The sequence below is a fragment of the Rhineura floridana genome, chromosome 2 (assembly GCF_030035675.1).
Source record: "Rhineura floridana isolate rRhiFlo1 chromosome 2, rRhiFlo1.hap2, whole genome shotgun sequence".
In the NCBI taxonomy this organism is placed as follows: Eukaryota; Metazoa; Chordata; class Lepidosauria; order Squamata; family Rhineuridae; genus Rhineura; species Rhineura floridana.
This window is the reverse complement of record NC_084481.1, coordinates 173,168,312-173,183,040: the sequence shown is the minus strand read 5'-3', so window position 1 is coordinate 173,183,040 and position 14,729 is coordinate 173,168,312. Positions and strand designations below refer to the sequence as shown.

The window sequence follows — 14,729 nt, the reverse complement described above, 5'->3', positions numbered from 1 at the left end:
TATGTATATATTATAAAATGTGTGTAATTTTTTCTGTCAGAGTAAATATTCTTAAATCTATATTTAAATTTATAAAGTATAAGCTATTTACTTGCTATGATCACAAAAAAAATACTCAAGCTGTAGAGTATAACACTATGAGATATACTATATGTATGTGGGCATAGCTATGGCTTATGCCACTATCTGAAATATGTATCATTGCTTTGTATTAGAAAAATAAAATTGAAGCTAAAATTGAAAAAGGTATGAACTAAAACTAAAATTGATCATTCTGTTTTGTTCAATTTGGCTATTGTTATGTTTTAATTAACATTTTCTTTGAAGGCCTAACACAATGAATGCTTTTTTGTGGTTTTGAATTTTGGTTATTGCATAACCCTCCCTTTTATTTTAACATTCTAAGCTGTTATACAAATTAATTTTGCCTTTTCCTGATACTCTTGAGGAGTGGTATTCTAATGAAGTGTGAACATATATGCAGCATTTAGCAGCAAACCTGTCCTTCCTTATATTTCAATAGGATGAATTATTTATGTTTGTCTTTTATTAGAACTTTATTGTAATTAAGATATTTAATTGGGCAGTGGATTTCTAAGCTTTAGTTTCAAATACTTTCCCTTTTACTGATATTCTAAGGGGTGATTTAGAGGCTTATGGTTATTGTTTTATTTCTCTGTATGTATGAAATGATTAGTTCCCCCCCAAGCTATTATTAATAGAGATTTCTATTACATGAAGGTAGTGGAGACACCAAATTATATTAAGTGGTGTATGCTGTATCCATATTTGGCATTTAGTGAGGCACCACTATTGCTCATTTATTCAAATTTGTATAGGATTTCTCATGATATCATCATCCATTTATAATTTCCCCATCTTTTCCTGGTGCTCTGTCCATCTTTTTTTTCTAACTGCAGAGAGTCTGACTGTTTTTTAAAAGAATGGAAAAGTAACACAATCTCCACAAGGACAGATGGTCATAGTGTTGCTGTTCTATTTAAAGAGATGTGGTTTTGACATATTGGGCATTCTTTGTGCTAGGCACCATTTGATAACCCCTTAATTCTCTTAATCTACTTTTTAATTAGTACTGAAATGCTTTTATGGCTATATAGTTATATATATTAAAGTAATAGTGAAATGGGTTTAAATGATAGTGTGCTAGAGTTCTATAACACTATTACACTAATTTTAAAAAGAGAAACATCTTTCTAGCCTCCACAATTTTAGCATATTTTTCCTAATTAAGTATTTCCAATCTAAACTTCCAAGAAAAAACAACATTTTTTAAATATTTCATAAGTAGCAATCATACTTAAATAAATGTGGTTTTAATTTTTGAGGTATTGCTTAGAATCCCCCCCCAATAGCTCCTTGTGTGAATTGGACCTTCTTTTCCACATCCACAGCAGAAGTGGACAGAAGATAGCAGGATGTACATATAGGAATAGTATGATATCCACAACAGTATGGAAAGTCAATTGCAATTCTACTTGTAGCTTACAGTAGAAGAACAATGATTTATTAGTGCTAATAAGCCACCCAACTTGAAGAAGCCATAGATTATTTAGAGTGATGAATAATGTACATATTTTATCTTTTAGAGAGATTGGCTTTGATGCTTTTATAATTCAGGTCTAAGTGGTATTTAAGAAGTTGTCTATGATTGTGTTTTCTGCAAGAGGTTGTATGGATGGTTCGTTGTACATAAAACCATGTGTCATAGTATGCAGAGGGAGAAAGAGGCTATATGCTTCATTCACCTGATTTCCTAGACATGTGGTATAGTTTGCAAACTTTGAAGAAACTGTCATTCTCATGAAAAGTGACAGAATCTAAGGGCTCAGAGTCAGCTGCATTCTGCACAGAATAAATTACTCCAACCACTATCAATCTCAGATGACTCCATAGGACTGACAAAGAAGATCCAATCCATTTGGTGTCGGCCACAGAAATAATTGAAGCCTGAGCTTTAGCATGGATGTGAAATCAGGTCCTGAAAGTATCTAGGCAGGCCAAACAGAACAAATCAGATTCCAGAATAATACTGGACATCTAGCAGTCTGGAAAAATAATCTAGCAATTTTAATTAATTTATAATCAAAATCAGGGTTTGTCTATTCCTAGTTATAATCATGTATATCCTTTGTTCAAAAACATTTTAAGTGTAATGATTTTATGTAAGAGATGATCTTGTGATTTGCAAAAGATATATTACATTTCTTTCTTTTCTTTTACTAATCATAAATCTGTACTTATGAACTATTGCAATGTAATTCTTGCACAGACTCCCCCCCAAAAAAGTGAGGAGGAGGAAGAGGAAGAAACTGAAAAACATCCTGATCCCCTTCATCAGATTATTCTTCATTTCAGTCGGAATGCTCTCACCGAAAGAAGGTAACTACACTTTATTCAAAGGTATATAGATCAACCTTCAGTTTGGTACTCTCAGTACATCACCCAAAGCATTTTGGTATGGTATTTTTAATTTCAAAACTGAGGTCCATCAGGGATTTGCTACATCCATTTGGATGTTGCTTATAGTTAGCCCATTGCTATAGTGTTAGAGATGACAATAAAGATATAACTGGGGGGGGAGGGATTTGGTCCTTTTTTAGTATGTGGGAAGATATTATTTTTAGGCATAGATGCTATTGTGCTACTTTTATTATGGCATTAATCTTAAACAAGAGCAAAAAGAAAGGAATTTTAAAGCTTTTAAGAAGTATGCTTATTTCAGAGTGAGATTATAGCTTTCCCAAAATCCTCTTAACAGAACAATGTTAGGAAGTTGATTTCACATCTGATACGATCACAGATAATCATCAGCACCACAGAAAATGCACGGCTGGGATCTCAGGCGACTTGGGGACACAATGGAGGAAAAATAAATTCCACTCTTGTGAAGTAGACAGATGTATTATTCAGTTGTGAATGCACATGGTAAATACATGCTTTAACAAAGATTCTGACATGGCTCCTAATCTTATAAATTTGTAAGATTATACCATGGGATTGCAAAAAGATGAAAGTCTCTCTGATTTAATGATTATTGGAATTTCAGTTCTCTGGTATTATAACAACCGTTGACTTTTAAATCCTCTTCAGAAACAGTTTTAATAATAATTCTACTTTCCTATAGCAAATTGGAAAATGACCCTTTGTACACTGCATATTCGGCAATGATGGCAATGGTAAGTATCTAATTTCATTGCTAATTCTGTAAAGATGGTAATGGTGATTATCTACCCTAAAACATTCTAGTGGGACTAAATAGGCTCCTTCTAATTATATTAAAGCTGTTTAAGAGACACATATTTTTATTTTTAAATAACAAAAACAAATACAAAAATAACTACACATAACAATAACTGTAATAGCTAGCAAAGGTTTTACAAAAAATTAATCAGATGTAAATGTATGTTCAATTATATAATAAAAAGAAATATATATAACATTTCCAGTAGGCACATTGGGGTTCTTTGCATGTTTGGTTAACAAATATTTTATAGATTAGATCAAGAAAAAGAATTATAAAAATATGATGTTTGTAGCATCGATTCAAAGAGTTTTCAAGATCTTATAAGAAGGATTATCATGAACCATAGTATTCCAGTATATGCAAATAAGCACCATTTCTGTATAAAAAACTTGTGACTATTTTCCTTCCACGTATTTATATTTTTGAAAAATTCCTAAGTATGTAATTCTCCCTCCAACCCCCCTGGCACATGTATATATTCCTGTCTAGTCCTTGCTCCTCTATTTGGTGAAGGAACACATGCTTAGAGCTTATGAGGAGAGGAAAAGAGGGGCTTCTCCCATGCAGCCTTCTGGTTGAGAATGCTGATTTAGGGCTTGAAATGAATCTTAAGTCTGGAAAGTTACTGAAAAAGAGAGAATGCTCGCTTAAAGGAAATACTGCTAAAAATAAATAAATCTCAGGCTTGATATCACTGTGATAAGAGACACAATTAAGCAGATAGGATGAATTCAGTGAATGGCTGTCCCCATGGGGATCAGAGAACACTAAGGAAGAGGCCAACTGAAACAGAATCTTAAATGAGGGTTGGTTGAAAGATGATTGTTTTTGTAAGCTGTTGAGACTCACTTGAAGCTGCTAGAGATCTTGGCCTAATTTGGCATGAAAAGAAAAAAGGGAATTAATGGAAACCACGTCACAAATTGCAAGCTGAAGTACCTGAGGCTGGATCATAGTACTGAATTGACTAACACAGAGGAGAAGGCTTTCAGGAGCAACACCTCTGGAAAACTAGTTTGGCTGGGCTGGAAAGACAGGGGCTAAATCACCTTTCCAAATGTGAGGAAGTGAAAAACAGATGAGTGAGAGGGGGAACAAATGTTTCACCCTCTTTAATGCTCCCACTCTTTATATCCCTATCCATACCACACCCATAGGGACATGAGCATCTTTGTCAGGCATCCACCCTTCTCCGAGTTACTCTACAGCCATTGGCTGGGATGTGGGGGAGAGAAAATCTTTAGAATTTCCAGCAAGGTGTGGAGATTCAGAATGAGAGATTTCATTCCTCTTGTTGGGGCTGGGTAGGAGGAAATATTTTTTATATTTATCTATTTTGTAAAAATTCCAACAACTTTTTCCTCTTAATGTATATGTGGATGCATTAATTGTTAGTTCTCTCTATGTAGGAAAATTATGAACATTTTTGAAGAAATGTCTAAGTCTCTGCTTAGATATATTAAACTGCTATATTGGTGGCCAGTGCAATGCCTGCTGCCACTTCTTGGGATCAGTTTCAGTTGATGCAGCCTGATTCTGTGGACAACGTGTCCTCACAACACTTGCCCTTCTTGGCTTATCAAAGCTTGCAGAGGGGTATGTCCAAGTGGATCCAGGGAGGGAGTGGTCCCAGCTCTTCTGAAAGAGGCTGTGATATGACTGCTACTGAAAAAGCCCACCCTAGACCCATTGGTTTGTGACAACTACCGTTTGGTAGCAAATACCCCCTTTCAGGGAAGGTGATTGAGAGGGTTGTGGCACAGCAATTGCAAGTACGCTTTGATGAAACAGATGGTGCAGCTTGAGGAAGTCGACAAGGTGCTTGGACTGGTGTGTGCGACCACTTCTGCTCTGGATCCTTGCCCCTCTTGGCTGGTAAAAGCTAGCAGGGATGAAACAGCCGGCTGGGCCAGGGAAGTGATAAATGCCTCTTTACGAGAGGGAGTGGTCCCCAGCTGCCTGAAAGAGGCAGCTGTTAGACCACTTCTAAAGAAGTCTTCCTTGGACCCAGAAAACCTAAATAACTATAGGCCGGTAGCGAATGTTCCATTCCTGGGCAAGGTCTTAGAGCGGGTGGTTGCCAGCTCCAGACACTCTTGGATGAAACCGATTATCTAGATCCATTTCAATCCGGTTTCAGGCCCGGTTTTGGTACTGAGACAGCCTTGGTCGCCCTGTATGATGACCTGTGTCGGGAGAGGGATGGGGGGGAGTGTAACCCTGTTGGTTCTCCTTGATCTCTCAGCTGCTTTTGATACCATTGACAACGGTATCCTTCTGGAGTGACTTATCGAGTTGGGAGTGGGAGGTACTGCTTGGCAGTGGCTCCGCTCCTACTTGGTAGGTCGGCTCCAGAAGGTAGTGCTTGGGGAGCATTGCTTGACACCCTGGGTTCTCCAGTATGGGGTCCCGCAGGGGTCAGTTCTGTCCCCCATGCTCTTTAATATCTATATGAAGCCGCTGGGGGCGGTCATCAGGAGTTTTGGAGTGCGTAGTCATCAGTATGCTGATGACACGCAGCTCTACTTCTCCTTTTCATCTTCTTCAGGTGAGGCTGTCAATGTACTGAACCGTTGCCTGGCCGCAATAATGGGCTGGATGAGAGCTAATAAATTGAAGCTCAATCCAGACAAGACTGAGATGCTGTTAGTGAGCGGTTTCTCTGATCAGATGGTGGATATTCAACCTGTTCTGGACGGGGTTACACTCCCCCTGAAGGAGCAGGTTCGTAGTCTGGGAGTTCTTCTAAATCCTTCATTGTCACTTGAGGCCCAGGTAGCCTCGGTGGCACGAAGTGCGTTCTATCAACTTCGGTTGGTAGCTCAGCTACATCCCTATCTGGACAGCGACGACCTTGCTTCAGTTATCCATGCTCTGGTAACCTCAAGATTGGACTACTGCAATGCACTTTACGTGGGGCTACCTTTGAAGACGGTTCGGAAACTGCAGCTCGTGCAAAACGCTGCGGCCCGATTGTTGACTAGGACCAAACGATCCGAACATATAACACCTGTTCTGGCCCATTTGCACTGGCTGCCTATATGTTTCCGGGCCAGATTCAAAGTGTTGGTTTTGACCTATAAAGCCTTATACGGCACGGGCCCGCAATACCTGATGGAACGCCTCTCCCGATATGAAACTACCCGTACACTGCGTGCAACATCGAAGGCCCTCCTCCGGGTACCAACTCATAAAGAGGCCCGGAGGATGACGACAAGATCTAGGGCCTTCTCAGTGGTGGCCCCCGAACTATGGAATAGCCTTTCTGACGAGGTGCGCCTGGCGCCAACTTTGCTCTCTTTTCGGCGCCAGGTTAAAACATACCTCTTTTCCCAGGCATTTTAATATTAATATTCTTAGTATATTTATTACATCTTAGTATACTAGAACAATTATGTAATATGTTTTTAGTCTTTGGAATTTTGTTATGTGTGTGGTATTGATATGTGATTTTATTATATTGTATTTTAAATTTATGCTGTTTACCGCCCAGAGAGCCGTTGGCTGTGGGCGGTATAGAAATTGAATAAAATAATAATAATAATAATCTGGACTGATTGTAATCTGGGTTCAGGCCTGGTTATGGAACTGAACTTGGTTGCCCTGATGGATGATGACCTTTATTGGTAGAAGGATAGGGGGACTGCAACCCTGTTATTCTTACTTGATCTCTCAGCAACTTTTGATACCATTGACTATGGACAGTGGTTTCAATCCTATCTCTAGGGTTGTTTTCAGAGAATAGCATTGTGATTGTCTTTTGGACCCCTGGCAGTTGTGCTGTGGGGTGTTGCAGGCTACCATCTTGTCCCCAATGCTGTTTAACATCTATTTGAAGCCCTTGGGAACAGTGATCAGGAGATTTGGGGCGAGGTGTCAGCAGTACACTGATGATACCTAGCTCTGTTTCTCTGTACCATCCAAATTGGGAGAGGCCATGCAAGCCCTGGACCAGTGTGTGGACTCGGTGGTGGGTGGGGCTAATAAGCGGAGCCTGAATCCTAGCAAGACTGAGGTATTGTGGGTTGGTGGTTCCCAAGTTTGGATAATTGGTCAATTGCCTGCTTTGGATGGGGTCGTACTCCCTCTGAAAGAGCAAGTTTGTAGTCTGGGGGTGCTTCTGGATCCATCTTTTTTGATAGAGGTCCAGGTGACCTCTGTGGCTAGGAGTGCCTTTTACCAGCATTGGCTGATAAGACAGCTGCATCTGTTTCTGGACCAGGATAGCCTGACCACTGTGTTGTCCTTGCACTGGTAACCTTCGGGCTGGATTACTGTAATGCACTCTATGTGGGGCTGCCCTTGAGGTTTTTCCAGAAGCTGAATGGTGCCAAATGTGGCAGCACAACTGCTCACTGGGGCAGGGTATTGCCTACATGTCACCCTGCTGCTGAAAGAATTGCGCTGGCTGCCCATTAGCTACCGAGCCAAGTTCAAGGTTCTGGTTTTGGTGTTCAAGGCAGCTTGGGATCAGGATACCTGAAAGATCATCTTACCGCTTATATACCCAGTCGATCACTGTGCTCTGCAGGTGAGAGCCTCCTGCAGATACCATCGTATCAGGAGGTCCATTCCACACTACATAAGAAGCGGACCTTTACTGTTTTAGAACTGACACTTTGGAATTCTATCCCCTTAAATATTAGGCAGGTGCCATCTCTGTTATTTTTTTGATGCCTACTGAAGACCTTCCACTTTCAACAGGCCTTTTAAGTAGAGATCTTATCCCAGTCTGCCTCTGTGCTGGAATTGCTTTTTAAGATATTTTTAAAGATGTTTTGTTTTAATATGTTTTAAAGCTTTTTGTTTTTATGCTGTTTTAGGCTGCTTTTAGCATTTTTGTTTGCCTCCCTGGGCTGCTTCTAGAATGAAGGTCAGGATATAAATTTTAAAAAAATTAAAAAATAACCTTCTCTTGACTTGACCTGCTCATTCAATATAATATGATCAAATAATAGTAAAAAGCATAGTTTAATTCAGTCTGAATCTGTTTCCTTTTAATGAGAAAAGAGCTGTCAGAGTGGAGAAGGTGATGATCATGATGAAGAAGAAAAAGAGAAGACATTTGAGGTGAGTTTGCATTTCTTCAAGGATAATTATTTTATCTCATAGTTCAAAAAGCTAGTTATACCAACCTACCAGAAGTTATAAATTTTACACAAACTCTCTCTGAGAACTACATATATATTTATGTGTGACATTATGATTACATTTTCAGTCATTGCAATCAGTGTTTGAGATTGATCCTGCCCACATTTTTATCATCCTTATTTTCACCTTCTCTCCTTCACTTCATTTTTTCCTACCTTTTGTTCTATACACCTGGAAAAGCTTCTTATTCTTTTTAAATTTTAATTGTTCCTTCCAAAGCTTTTATTTCATGCACATTATTACTTCAGTTGCAAGTGAATCCTTATTATACAAAAGTGCTATGGAAATCTATAATAAAAATAAACACCAGATGTTGCTGCACTCGGGTGATTATTAGTCTGATTATCCAATTCACAGCTGATTTAGTCATATTGACTGTGATTTAATGGGGTTGTGGGTGAATCTGTAAAACAGTCAGTTTAGTATTATCTTTAATCTCAGTTTTTGGCTACTAATGGCAGATACCATTATATGTCAAGGAAACACTAATACGTACATCTTTATATTCTCTCACTCAGGAAAAAGAAACGGAAAAGCAGAAAACTCTCTATCAGCAATCTCGACTACATGAACGAGGAGCAGCTGAGATGGTATTACAGATGATTAGTGCCAGTAAAGGTAATGTTCTATAAAACGTTCAATAGTTAGTTATTCATTTGTTTCTTTGGATATACTATATATTCCATTCTGTGTTAAGGTCACAATGGAGGTGATAGTTGTACATTACACATACTACAGTAAAAAATAAGAATTTATAAAAATAAATTATTCTGACCTTGAATGCCAGAACAAAAACCGAGTGGGACCTGCAAGAAGATGTTGCACTGTGGAGTGCTCCATATTTGTCTGGCTTTATTTCTGCCCTATTTCAAGATGCTCTATTCCATTCCCCTTGTCACTAATTTTCCTTCCATCCTCTCCAAAAGATAGTCAGCAATCTGTGGCCACAGGACATACTCAGTCCTCATTGTGCTGTTTGAGGTTCCTCCTGAGGATTTTTTTAAAAAAAATTGTACTTCTGCAAACACGGGGGTTCCCATAAGCCTGCTGATACCTCCCTCTTGTGTGTGGATAATGTCTTTTTGACTAAATAAAGACCAGCACTTAAATAAATATTGCTATGAGTACATATGATCTACTTTACTTTGGCAATGGTTATACTGAGACTCACTTTAGCATTACATTAGCTCAAATCAAAGTACAAAGGGATTGTGTGTATGCACTGAGGTACAGCAGCTCCACACATAGCATTGTTTTTAAACACTGGAAAATCTGAAAAACAGCTTAAGGTGCTGCTGCTTACATACATTTTTTAAACAATTATTGCTTTACTTTAATATGATTATTCTATTCTTGATTGACAGGTGAAATGGGTTCCATGGTAGTTGAAACCTTGAAACTTGGCATTGCTGTTCTAAATGGAGGTAACTCGGTTGTTCAACAGGTAACCATATTTTATGGTCATATGCATATTACTTTCATAATGTTAATATTTTACTGAGACCCCAAATGTTGTTGGACTACAATTCCCATCAGACCCAGCCAACATGGCCAATGGTCAGGAATGATGGGAATTGTAGTCCAGCAACATCTGGGGACCCAAAGATTAGGAACAGCTGGTTTCAAGCACTGAGGTTTAATTACTGTAGAGGAGAATTTGGTTATTTTGGGAGAATGAATAAACAAATGTACAGATAATTCTGAATCATTTCAGCTTAGGTTAAGTAAATTGGCAAATTCTTTATCCATGTAGGGGAAAAATCAAATGCATTCTTAGACAGTTACATTTTGTTCAACCTCTCTTTTTCAGAAAATGTTGGACTACCTGAAGGAGAAAAAAGATGCAGGATTTTTTCAGAGCCTTTCAGGCTTAATGCAGTCTTGCAGGTAAAGTCATAAAATATAGTGATATACTTTTAACTGTGTGTGGGTGTTGGTTTGCAAGTACAAGTTGGATACTTATTCTCTGTTGTCTCTCCCAACTGTATGTAAAAATGTCAATGTGAACTGGGATTTAGATGCTTGCATAAGAGATGGGTAGCGACCAGCAGCAGTTTTTGCAACTGTGATGATATCCACCCCATTGTGATCACAGGAATTGCTGATGGCTATATTCATGAATTTCCTGGTTCATTCTTGCATTTTTCCCCACATGAATCCATACCTGGAGATAGCTGGTAGTATAGTGCACAGGGAAAAAATGACCAAATTTTAAAGGTTAACTAGTACTGAACTGTAACAGTTAACATAAACATAAGAAGAGCCTGCTGGATCAGGCCAACAGCCCATCTAGTCTAGCATACTGTTCTCACAATGGCCAACCGGATGCTTATGGGAAAACAACAAGCAGGCCTTAAGTCAAGAACACTCCCCTTCCCTGAGGTTTCCAGTAGCTGGTATTTGGAAGCATACTGCATACTCTGCCAATGGAGGCAGAGCACAGCCATAATTGCTAGTAGCCACTGAAAGCCTTATCCTCCATGAATTTGTATAATCTTCTTTTAAAGCCATCCAAGTTGGTGGCCATCATTGCCTCCTGTGGGAGTGAATTCCATAGTTTAAGTATGCAGTGTGTGAAATAGTACTTGCATTTGTCTGTCCTGAATCTTCCAACATTCAGCTTCATTGGATATCCACAAGTTCTAGTGTCATGTGAGAGAAAAACTTTTCTGTATCCACTCTCTCCATGCCATGCATTATATGCATTTCTATTATGTTACCTCTTCTTACCTTTTCTCTAAACTAAAAATCCCCAACTGCTGCAACCTTTCCCCATAGGGGAGTTGCTTCATCCCTTTGACTATTCTGCTTGCCCTTTTCTGAACCTTTTCCAACACTACAATATCCTTTTTGAGACAAGGCAACCAGAATAAATTGTTATTTATTGAATTGCCACATGATCCAAGAATTGTTTTACTGTTCTTTCTTTGCATCTTTCATGAACTTAATCAGAATAGCTGTGTTCAGACTCCACAATAAACCATCATTTATTGTGATGTATATTTCTGGACAACTGTATATTCACAGTGGGTATAATCAGTGGACATAGATGGCCCAGTGACACTACTGTTATTATTGCTTTACTGCATGTTTTATATTCTTCCAGACTATACAGTCTAGACTATAAGGAAGACAATAATCTAAATTAAAAATCTGTATTTTCAGGACATGAAAACATTCACTGAGGCACAGTAACAATTATTCAGTGTATCCGAATTCCAAGTAAACAAGGGCTTGTCCATATGTGAGCACTATCTCATTGCAAATACACTTTTTACTGTTGTATTTGGTTAGCACGGTCCACACAGCGGGTTCAATTCCAGCTGCAAAGCCAGAGTTTTCCTGCCATACCAGTGGGTGTTACAGTGTGTTAGATTAATCCTGATGTTTACTGGTGAGCCCCACCTTCTAATTTGATATTCTGACTCCCTCTGTTTGCAAAAGAACTGGACATGCATGATTGTGCACTTCCGGAGCATTGAGGGAAAAAAGCAGAGTGGCCAGATTCTCCATTGTTTATTTTCTATATATCTGGAATTCTGCACATTCTTAAAACTGATGTTCCAAATGTGGACATTGTTATGGAAATTTGTATATGCAGAGATTGTCAGCGGTCTGAGATACGTGTGTGCCAGTGTGTGTATCTACCTAAGTAGCAGGCTTTTACCCTGCATTTAGATCACTGAGACTTAAGACTTAGTAAAATAAGAAAAGCTACTTTATTTATAGAAATACATAGCAGATAGGAAAGGCATACCTAGTTCCAACTAACTAACTAAGTTGGAGGTGCAATGCCCAGACGTGGGTATTGCCCTCATGGCTCTGGAGAGAGAGCAAAGACAAAGATGTCTCCTCTCTCCTCGGACAGTCAAAGAAAAAGACAAAGGAAGGAGGGGCAGATAAGCTTCCCTGAGCATATCAGTTTACAATGGAAGGAAGTTAGGTAGACAATAGCACAGGTAAAGATAGGCAAGCCTAGCCAGCTGGAGGACCCTAACTCTATCTTCCTTCTGGGATACACACAAAAGAACCCAAACAGGAGTTGCTCTTGCCCCACTTCCAACAGACGTTTTAATGTGACTCACTTGTGTGAATTTCATCTTTGTGTAGTTTTCAATTTTTGCACAGATCTGAGGATATATTGCGCTCAGGAGCGTGCCAGAATAATTACAAACATGGTCAGAAACGAAATATAAGCATCGAGGAAGTAGTGGGGGTGGAAAGTGGAGGAGCAGAATATGAAAATTAATCCACCCACCTCAAAACACCGAAACAAATAATCTATGACCCCAAGTGAAGCAGTTTAGAGCCCAATTTTCCCCAGTTTATCAGATTATCCACATATCACTTAAACCTAGATTTATCGGGGAAAAGCATTGAGACTGGTGCTGTGTTTGAAGGTAACATCATGTAGACTATGCAAATGAAATGGGAATGCAAACTGCTGCAAACACATCCAAACTGGAGTTTACTGCAAGCCCTAAGCCTTAGGCTGTTCTCCTGTACACACTTACCTGGAGGAAGTCCTATTAAACTCAGTCTGAATGGACATGCAAAGAATTGCTCTGTTTGTATAATAACAGTGCAATCCTAATCCCCTCATCTTTGTATGGTGTTTAAGATATAGCAGGAAGCTACTGCTGGCAGTAGTCTGCAAAAAGCTCCAAAACAGGGCATTGCAGGGCAGGGGTGGGACATTAGCAGCTTTGGATCCAGTGGATCCAAACCCCCTGGATCCCCCTCAGCTGCCCCAGCCTGGAGCAGGCACAGCAGTTTGTTTTTAAACCCAGTCAATTATCTTCTGCCTTGGTCTGCATGAGCTCTCTGCTGCTGTGCCCCATTGCCTCATGGCCAGAGGTTAAGATTGCTCTGTTAATTAGTCTTTAAAAGATTTTGGATTTTCCAAAAAAATTATGTCTCCAGCAAATGGTAGTAATTACAATTGAAAGGAAGTCAACTGAAACTGTGATTTGAGGGACAGAAGAAATATTTTTAAAGTATATTAGGTTCATTTTCATCTCAGCGTATTCACACAGTTGCTTGCACTGATAACAATAGAAGGAATATTGTAAAGCAGGCATGGGTTATGCATAGGGTTGCCATATTGCCCGGTTAGCTGGGTTTTACCCGGATTCTTTGCATGCCACCCGGCACCCGGCTAGCCCCTTAGGTGGCCCGGATTCTCACCTTTAATTTAAAAAAATTAAGTTTCTAGGTGGTCTGGTTCTCGAGATATACGTAAAAACGTCAGCTGCCCCCCCGACTGTTAAATCTTTCTTTAAACAGTACTGTATACAGTACTATAGCACTTCGTAGCCTTAACCCCACCCGTTCAGCATTGCAGCCAATCAGAGAAGCCAGGATTGTTTCAGTTTCATTGACCTGAGGCAGTGTCTAGAAAACAAAATGGTGGTTTCCCCCCCCCCCGGTTTATCTGAAAATCTCATAAATTGGGTAAGTATATATATTTCAGTTTCTTTTGCTCTTGTGTGCAGGAGTTAGATCTTTTTGTAAAAGCAATGCTAATCCCATATGTTGCTTATCACTTGAGGTTGCATTTCTGTCCCTGTTTGAGTAGGCTCCACTGAATACACTGGGACTTGCTTCTGAATAAATAAACTTAGGATTGCAGTATAAATATCTTTACAGTTTGTGTAAATAATAAATACATTTGATAGTCATGCTTATATAAATATTTCTTCATTTATCATATTTTTGGTTTTTGGTTAGGAATCCTGACTGGTTGTGAGATGCTTAGTTTTCTGCCTTACTCATAGGAATCTTCTTGTGGTTGGTATGGTGTTGCATTTAAGAAATCATGGTACAAAATGGCCTGAATCAGTATAAGAGACTCAAGGGCCACAGTGACTCCAACATTTATTTATTTTTATTTACAACATTTATATACCGCTTTATTGTCAAAGCGGTTTACAGAAAGAATTAAAAATAAAATTATTGTCAAAAGCGTTAAGGACTGATACTTAAAAACATTCAAAATAATAAAACGAACAATGAGTTAAAAACAGATTTAAAAACACAATAGCTTCCACATGCCTGGAGAGGCTTGCCTCAAGAAAACTGATTTTAGCAGGTGCTGAAAAGAGGCGTCTGCCTAATGTCAATAGACAAGGAGTTCCAAAGTGTAGCTGCTGCCACTTAACAGGACTGATTTCTTAGAAGAGCAGAACAAGTACTATGTGGCACCCATAACATGGAAAGCACAGCTTGAACTTGGCCTGGTAGCAAATCAGCAACCAATGCAGATTTCAGAGCAGAGGTATTATGTGCTGATAGGATCTCACTCATGTCAGCA

At 39.1% G+C, this 14,729-nt stretch overlaps 1 protein-coding gene across 1 annotated transcript in view; it reads left to right on the top strand.

The window, feature by feature from the left end:
• Positions 1 to 14,729, top strand: part of RYR3 (ryanodine receptor 3) — a 481,871-nt gene that overhangs the window by 373,048 nt on the left and 94,094 nt on the right. Inside the window, exons 77-82 of the mRNA XM_061612803.1 lie at positions 2,291 to 2,400; positions 3,146 to 3,197; positions 8,276 to 8,335; positions 8,935 to 9,034; positions 9,781 to 9,860; positions 10,227 to 10,303. Coding sequence (XP_061468787.1) covers positions 2,291 to 2,400; positions 3,146 to 3,197; positions 8,276 to 8,335; positions 8,935 to 9,034; positions 9,781 to 9,860; positions 10,227 to 10,303 — 479 coding nt within the window. The remainder of the gene's footprint in view (positions 1 to 2,290; positions 2,401 to 3,145; positions 3,198 to 8,275; positions 8,336 to 8,934; positions 9,035 to 9,780; positions 9,861 to 10,226; positions 10,304 to 14,729) is intronic.